This window comes from Pseudorca crassidens, chromosome 16 (genome assembly GCF_039906515.1).
Source record: "Pseudorca crassidens isolate mPseCra1 chromosome 16, mPseCra1.hap1, whole genome shotgun sequence".
NCBI classification, from domain to species: domain Eukaryota; kingdom Metazoa; phylum Chordata; class Mammalia; order Artiodactyla; family Delphinidae; genus Pseudorca; species Pseudorca crassidens.
This window is the reverse complement of record NC_090311.1, coordinates 14,312,140-14,321,304: the sequence shown is the minus strand read 5'-3', so window position 1 is coordinate 14,321,304 and position 9,165 is coordinate 14,312,140. Positions and strand designations below refer to the sequence as shown.

The 9,165-nt window shown below is 37.7% G+C and overlaps 1 protein-coding gene across 1 annotated transcript in view; it reads left to right on the top strand.

Annotated features, from left to right (window-relative positions):
* Positions 1 to 209: 209 nt before the first annotated feature.
* The window catches only part of CCDC172 (coiled-coil domain containing 172), a 40,092-nt gene continuing 31,136 nt past the window's right edge, over positions 210 to 9,165 (top strand). The window contains exons 1-2 of the mRNA XM_067708864.1: positions 210 to 641; positions 826 to 911. Of these exons, the coding sequence (XP_067564965.1) occupies positions 563 to 641; positions 826 to 911 (165 nt within the window). The 5' untranslated portion in view covers positions 210 to 562. The remainder of the gene's footprint in view (positions 642 to 825; positions 912 to 9,165) is intronic.

Below are 9,165 nucleotides of genomic sequence, written 5' to 3'. Positions count from 1 at the left end.
GGCGGTGGCTGGGGCTTTCCGCAAGCTCTGCAGCCCACAGAATTGTTTCAAGTACATGTTCTGCAGAGATAAAGTGCACTTTGAGGACCTTCTCCTCGAACAGGGGGCATGGCGGGGGTGGAATGAGAGGAAAAGGCCGACCGCAGAAAGGGCAGGGCTGCTGCCCTTATGAAACCGCTCCCTAGCGGAGGCCTCAGGGCCTCCATTTTTTTTCCCCTGCCACCAAAACGAAAAAGAACCCGCATAGGGGCCAAGGCCTCGTCTAAGGGGAGCTGCGCTCAGCCAGGGGAAAAAGGCAGTCTGAGACAGGTCACAGGAGAAACGAGGGCGCCGGGGAGAACAAAGCGGGTTTGCCCTTCGTAACGGAAGCCACGGAGGCCCGGATCGGGGCTCGCGGCGCCCGGAGCCTCGGGGCCTCACCTCACCCCGCGTGGGCCCAGTCCTTGGTGTGGGCGGGGGACAGGCCGCTGGAGGCCGAGCTAGGAGTGGTCCTGGAATAAGCCTTTATTGTGCGTTTCAGGATCCTCAGACTCCGTTATAAAATATTTAAGCCCAGCCCGAGATGAGTCTGGAGTCCCTGTTTCAGCACATCATCCTCTCCGAGCACCTGTCGGAGGAGAATCGCCGCTTGATGCGACAAGGTCGGGCGCTCGCGGGGGCCTCTGGGCTTGGAGGCGGAGGGAATCAGGAGGCAGTGGGCCGAGCAGGGAGGGCAGGCGGCTTTCCACGTGGAGGGAAGGACAGCTGAAAGGTGTCTTATCACAGGCCCCAGAAACGGGGACTCCAGAAAGATGGACGTGTTTAAGCATTTAATTTGTCTTACAGTCAGGTCGGAAATAAACAGATGTCGTGAAAACATTAAGAAAGCAGCAGAGGAGCTGAATGAAGAGAAAATCAAGTTGGAATCGAAGGTATTGACATGTAGAGCATGCTCATTATCACTTGAAAAAGTGTTTTCGCTTGACTTTTGGAGGATACGTTGCTATTGATATTTAACTAGTTGTCCGTCAGTTACGAAGCACGCTATTGTGTTAGTGAGTGTAGTTCCATGTTGTCTGGTAATATTTAAAGCTCTGAATCTGGTGACGCCTTCCATCCTAACATGAATTTGTCCTAAAGAAACCAGTTTAAGTAATGAAGAATTCATTGACCGTGTTGTGGGATGGTTAACGTTGCAAAAGAGCGCAATGCCATTGGAAAAAGAATTATTCAATTAAGTAGTTGGTGCGGGAAATAAATTTTGAATAATAAATAATTTAAGAAGTGTTCTGTGTTGATATAACAGTTGAATGTAACTTTCAAACGAGTCTCTGCCATCTGTTTTTCAGTCTTCTACCACATTTTGGACGTGGCCTTCGTCCAAAAGGATCGTTTTTCCACTAGTACTTCACTTTTTTCTGCAGCATTTGTAAAGTTCTGTTATTTTACATAGAAGTAAGGGAATCTGATGGCTTCTTGAAGGAGGATTTTGAAGTGTAGGTAGAATTTTTTGAGAAGCAAAAAGAAGTAGTAGGAGAAAAGTATTTGGGGCACCGGGAGAATATGAACAAAAGGGAGGCATAGCCAAGGCATATTGGGAAGAGAAATCTCCCAAAGCAGAGGGCTGATACCTAGGTATTAATAGGAGGAAACCATCGCAGGTTTTTGACAATGGAATGGTGTGATAAAAGGGGTTTAGGAAAATCTCTCTGAGCTGTGGGAGGATGGGAGCTAAGAACGTCATCCTGGTATGTCACAATGAAGGTCTAGCTATGGGTGGCAGCAGACAGCCATACAAAAATATTTATTCAACTCCTAAAGATAAACGATGCGAGCAGTGTACAGTGGGAAATCTGTTTGAGGAAGTCTCTTCGCTAAAATAAGTCAAATAGACTTACCACTGTGAGAAATTTCCAGTTCTCTTTTTGGATAAAGTAATCATAGATTCTTTCTCCACCTTGCAAGCTTCTTCTGTTCTTCCTTCCAAGTCTTGTTCAAACATGACCTGTGAGCCCTCCCTTGTACATCTTGGAAAATTTGTTTTATCATAGCATTTGGATACCACCTTACAATTAAACAACAGTACATGCTTGTGTTTGTGTTTGTATCCCTCACTATTTTGCGAGCAATGTATTTGGAATTCTTTTCTTAACCATCTTTTATTCCCACAGCCTGTATTCCATGCCTAGCACACAGTATACATTAGTGTTTTGAATGAATTAATGAGTACTAATAGGGAGATAATAGGGAGAGCGCTGTCTTTTAAAATATCAATAGAATTTGGAAATATTCAGTGAGACCTTAGGTCTTGTTTTGCCTGTGAGTAGCACATAAACTAGCTGGTAAAAACAATGCTAAAAGCTGATGGCATGGGCAAAGCATTAAGAATGTCATGATGTAGCTTAAATTTTTCTTTAAAAAGAATTAAGATACTTTCGGGATTGGTAACTAGAAGTTAATATAAGTAATAGGCAAAACATAGGCAGTTAGGTAATGCATAGCTAACACTTACTGAACACTTACTGTGTGCTGGGCACTGTTCTGAGTGCTTCATTTGTATTAACTCTTTTAATCCTGCCAGGGATCCTGTGATGAGGCACCATTGTTAATCCCCCTTTTTGGGGGAGGAGAATGAGAGGTTAAATGACTTGTCCATGGTATTATAATCTAAAAACAAACGGCAGTAATGAAAGTAACAATTGAGTAATGACAGCATATTTTATTAAAACAGATTTTGGGGGCTCATCTTAAACTTTTTTCTTCATGAAATTCACATATAATAGTGTCTCTGAAGCTTTTGCCTCTAGTCAAGGGCAGTATTTCTAAAAGTGCAGTTATGTAAGTTTTTGTGCAAATGTATTTTCCCCAGATTGATGAAGATACTGACCTGATAGATAACAAATGTTAAAAAAAAAAAAAGGTTTACTCTTCCGAATATCTTCTTTGGAAAAAAGTAGCTTTACTCTTTGTAATATTTTCTCAGTTAACAGTCTGTCTTCCTGAAAATGGAAATGTAGTCTGTTGATATATACATATACATAAAAAAGCTGATTCAAATAGTTATACTTAAGAGAAGACATAACAAATCCCTAGCATTGTTTAAAACATTTGCTGAAATTACTAATTAATATAGGCTCATAAAATGCACATATATGTGCATATTTGTGCATTTAATCAGCTCATATATGTGGTTAGTAATACAATTGCTTTCTACTAATAAAGTTTACATGTGGAGGTTCACAGTTCATACAGTACTAATTTGTAATTGAAATAATTTGATTTATAATATAGTCAACATGGGGTGTGTGTGTGTGTGTGTGTGTGTGTGTGTGTGTATAAAGATTTTTAAAGTGGAGCCACAATTACAGTGTAACTGACTAATGAGAAGAACTGAAGAAGTAATCATAAATTGATTTCTTGTTTCTTTTATTCTCAGAGTTAATTATATGTCTGCCAATAACAATGAAAATATATTTACTGGAATATTTGACTTGGCATTTATTGACCAATTTATCAAGTAGAAGCAGCTTAAGGAGAAACTAGAACATGATTTGAATAGGCCAGTGCTTGAGCTATCTGCACAATGATACATTCAGAAAATAATTTTGGGCATTTATTTTGGAAGTTGCTCATGGTCAAAAAATGTATTCAGGAAGTACAGTATTTTTTTCTGTTCTGTAAAACCCAGGTAGCATGTAATTAGAACTTAAATGATAGCATTTGCCTTTCAGGGCTCAATGAGCCCTTTAAAATATATGGTTGCAAAAGTCTCAGATTATACAGTATGAGTACTTTGTGAATTAGAGAGCTATAGTATACCTGGTTAGGTTTGGTAATATGAAAACAGAAAGACAAGAACATGCTCAGGATTTACGTTAATGCTTACCAATATACCTAAAGCTTCTGATCATCAAGGAAAGGTTTTATAGTATCAGTGACAGAGAAAATCAAAATTAAGGACTCATAGAACATTTGTTGTTTCTTTTTAGCATCTAAAAGAGTTTTTTCTTTTTTTTTTTTTTTCCATACGCGGGCCTCTCACTGCTGTGGCCTCTCCCGCTCGGGACACGCAGGCTCAGCGGCCATGGCCCACAGGCCCAGCCGCTCCGCGGCATGTGGGATCTTCCCGGACCGGGGCACGAACCCGTGTCGCCTGCATCGGCAGGCGGACTCTCAACCACTGTGCCACCAGGGAAGCCCGGGTTTTTTCTTTTTAAAAATAGTAGCATATAGTTAAAATTGGGGCATTTAATCTTTATAAACATAAAACCTAACATAAAGCCGTACTCCCACAAGAAGAAGTAAATGGAGGAAAGTCTGAGGCTGTTTTATTTTTTTTCTTCTCCAGTTTTAAACTATTGCATAAATATCATAACACTAATGAAATAATATTCCATGAATTTTTAAAGGAAAGTGATATTGAAATAAATAAGTAACTTAAGGTGGCTTCATTTACTTCTTTACTTCAAAATATACTCATTCATTTCTTTTTTAATTAATAAAAGTTAGGAACCCTCCCAGAACAGCAGGCAAAGTCATATCCGTTAGTACTCTATTACCCAATTCGGGAAAGAACAAAATCACAAATTATTATCATTTTAATATTGAAATAGAGCTTTGTAATTGAGATTTTTTCCTTTTTTTAAAGTTTAATCAAAGAAAAATTTATGTCCTACTTGAGTTTAATTTTACTGTTGATTAAAAGTTACATAAAAACATAGATAAAAGAAAGGCATTTTGGGGCTTCTCTGGCGGCGCGGTGGTTGAGAGTCCGCCTGCCGATGCAGGGGACATGGGTTCGTACCCCGGTCCGGGAAGATCCCACATGCCGCGGAACGGCTGGGCCCGTGAGCCATGGCCGCTGAGCCTGCGCATCCGGAGCTATTATGAGTAACACTGCTGTGAACATTTGTGTACAAGTTTTTGTAGAACATATGTTTCAATTCTCTTGGGTATTCCACCTAGGAGTAGAATTTCTTGGTCATATGGTTAATTCCAGGTTTAACTTTTTGAGGAAATACCAGACTCTTTCTATAACAGCAGCAGCGTTTTACATTCCCACCAGCAATATACAAGGATTCCAGTTTCTCTATATCCTCACCAACACTTATTTTCTTGGGGGTTTTGGTTGGTTGGTTTGTTCTTTTGATAGCCATCTTAGTGGATGGGAGGTGGTATCTCGTTGTGGTTTATATTTCCAATTCCCCAATGAGATTAATGTTGAACACCTTTTTAGATGCTTATTGGCCATTTGGCACATCTGTTCTTAACATGAGCTACTTAATTATTGGTCATATAATTGGTTGCAATTCTTTTACGGTGGGGCCTTGTCTCTGAGAAGTAGTAATCTCTCTTCATATTAGTAGAACTGAAATTATTGTATTTCCAAATTAAGTAAAAAATTATTACATATAGCATTTGTTGGACTCCTTTTTCTCAAATTTGTTTTCATGATCTTAAGAAAATAAATCTGAAGAACATTTCATGGTAATAGCGTTTAGAGCAAACTGTGTAACAGTACGCCAGATAGGCTTTCTATATGCGAGTGCTTATAAATCACAAAAGTTGCACACTTCCTGGCTTGGATCCACAAAGTGGAAAATCTACTGCACTGTTTCTAATTGTTAAATCTACTAGTTTGCCTCTATTCCTTTTTTTAAAAGAGCTACTGTAAATAAATTGTTTACCCTAAAATGTTAGAAAAGTTTTGAACAGAAAAAAAAAAAGCTTCCTTTCCAGGAACTGAGAGAATGGTCTTCTAATTAAGGACAGTAAGTTTGCGGCTCAGTATGCAGAAAGCATGAGATTAACATTTAGTTTGCTAGCCTCGTAAGAATATGCAGCACAAAAGAATGCCTTTTTAAAAGTTTACCTTTTGATTTGTGATTTCTTGGAAAATCAGTTAGCTATGTTCTCTTCTCCTATTCATTCACTCAACAAACATTCATTGAGCAACTCCTAAACAACACCAAGAGTAATTGGCAAATAAATTATATAACAAGTTTCTGCCTTAGAGGGTTGACATCAAGCAACTTCAACTATATAAACCTAACTGTGAACTCAAAATTCTTGATGTTCTCATTTTTTTAAAATTGTGTAATTACTTTAAACTTCCTCTATGTAATTCTACAAAGAAAGCCTTATCACATTTGTCATGAATAATTATCTAAAATGTGGAAATAGATGAGTTCATCATATATTTTCTGAGTGTAGCACTGGGCATTTTCTAGTAGCCCACCTGACTGGGGATAATCTGATTTTCTAGGGTGTGTACCTTTGCAGTGGGTTCTTTTATTCTTGAATATACCAACCATTATTTGACCTCAGGGCCTTTGCAGTTGCTCTTTCCTCTGCCTGAAATGTTTCTTCCCTCAGCTGTTAGTGTTTTATACACACTCACTTCTTTTAGCTCTCTCCCAGCAGGGTGGCCAACCATTCTAGTAGAACGTGAGACTTTCATTTCTAACACTGGGACAGTCCCATGCAAATTTTGATGGTTGGTTACCTTACATCTAGGCTCAGTTGCCACTTTAGAGCTGTAGTTCTTAAAGTGTGATCTGTGATCCACGGGCGTCCCCAAGACTCTTATACGAGTTTTGTGAGGTCAAGCTATTTTCTTAATAATACAAAGCTATTATTTTGCCATTTTCACTGTGCTGATATGTACGTTGATGGTGCAGTGGCAATGGTGAGTAAAACTGTTGGCACCTTAGCACAAATTAAGGCAGTGGAAACAAACTACTAGTAGTCATTGTATCCTTCATTGCCACACACTCACACTAAAAAAGCAAAACCCACCAGTTTCACTGTATGCCCTTGATTAAAGTGTAAAAAATATTGTTTTGAAACTGACCATGGTGTGTATGTGATTTTAATATTGTGTGTTGAAATGGAAAGTTCACATAAAGTACTATATTCCAAAGTACAGTGATGGTCTCAAGGGAGAGTGTTTGTATGATTGTCTGAGTTGCAGTATATGAACTAGCTATTCTTTTTCTGGAATACCATTTTTACTTGAATAGTTGACAGATAAGTGTAGTTATTTAAACTTGAGTATTTGGCAAAATTTTCTCAAAAATGAATGAAATGACCCTGACATTTCAAGGCAAAAGACTGATATTATTATTTTGCCAATGATAATATTCAACCTTTCAAACAAAAATTAGAGTTTTGGAAGACTCAGATTTGTCATTGTAAGCTTGACAGTTTCCCAGTACTGAAAGACTTTTCTAATGAGTTTGTTGGTGATATTAATAAGTGTTATTTTTTAGTATTGTATTAAGAAGTGTATCAACATTTGGAGAATCTGAATAGTTCAGTGAAGGAATATTTTCCAAATAACCAGCACATAATTTTACAGAACTGTGCATGGATAAAAGATCCACTCAAAGCACAAAACAGACCAATTGTTTTTATTGTAACAGAGTATGAAAAATTTATTGAAGTGGTTTCAGATTCCACATTGCAACCAACCTTTCAGGAACTAACACTTATAAAGTTCCTTAAGAATATGCGTAATTGTTTGGAAGGGGCATTATTAAAATAACCCCCCCATTTCCAACTATACATCTATGTGAGGTCAGGTTTTCTTCATATACTTCAACCAAGAAACATATTGCAAAAGGTTGAATAAAGAAGCAGATATGAGAACCCAACTGTCTTTTGTTAGAAGAGATCTGCAAAAAATGTAAATGCAACTCTTCTTTTTTTTGTTTGTTTTGGAAAATATTATTTTTTCATAAAAATATATTTTAACATACAATGGATTTATTGTTATTCTTAAATGAATTAAGTGTTTTCAAAATTTCTCAGTTTTAATCTTTGATACTGAAAATATTTATAGATATAACTCAAAAATCATCAAATAAAAGTCCTCAATAATTTTTTAAGACCATAAAGTCATAAAGACCAAAAGTCATAAGATCAGAAAGTTTGAGAACGGCAGCTGTAGAGGACCCTCCCTTAGCTCCATATATAAAATAATATGACCTCATGCCATCAGTATCTCTATCCTTTATTCTGCTTTATTTTTCTTTGTGGCACTTAATTTCTCTTGATATATTTGTATTGATCTGTTTACTGTTTGTCTCTGCCCAGTGGAATGTAAGCTTCACAAGGAATACATATTCATCTATTTTATTCACTACCGTTACTCCCAGTATCTAGAACAGTGGCTGAATCACAGTAGGTGTTAAATAAATATTATTGAGTGAATAAATTAATTTTTTTCTCTTAGAATTCTCTGTTTTCTGTTTTCCTTTTCTGTGAATTCTGCTTGTTTCATCTGATGGCCTTCTCACATGGTGGTACATTTGCATATGAGCTTTAAAATTTTTTATTGTGAACTTATCTTTAGCAGGGCTTTTCTTTCTTGGGAGTCCTACATAATCTCTTGATAAAAAAGATGTTCCTAAGGAGCAGTTTCACTGCAGCTGCCAGAACCTTGCAGATTTCATTTGTTCAGGACCAGTTTTCATGTTAATTTTTGAGCTCAGGATTTCTGAACTGCATGGCTGGGAGACATTTGACTGTCACATCCATGAACAATTCAAGCTTGGGTTTGGGGTTTCTTGGGTATGATTCTTCTTCCACGTATGGATCAATGGAGGCAGCTCACTTTTATGCTGCATCTCCAAGCCAGTGGATGGAGTTTTGTTACTCTGCTTGCATAGCCAGCATGGGCACTTTTTTTTTCTTGCAGAAAACAAAAGCAACAGTTTAGCTTGAAAGAGTGATAGTCATTGAAGTCTTTATACTCCTTCCCCTGCCACATTTCCAGGCTGAGAGGTAGTCCCTGCCAGCAGTTTCCTTCCAGGCATATATTTTTTTTTTTTATTGAGGTATGGTTAATTTACAGTGTTGTGTTAGTTTCAAGTGTGTGTGTGTGTGTGTGTGTGTGTGTGTGTGTGTGTATATAGTATTTTTCAGATTCTTTTCCATTATTGGTTATTGTAAGATATTGAGTATAGTTCCCTGTGCTATACAGTAGGTCCTTGTTGTTTACCTATTTTATATATAGTAGTGTGTATATGTTAATACCAAACTCTTAATTTATCTCTCCCCTCTTCCCCACTATCTCCTTTGGTAACCATAACTATCAATCTCATTCTTGACATGCTTCCATGTCTTGGCTATTGTAAATAGTGCTGCTATGAGCACTGGGGTGCATGTATATTTTCAAATTAT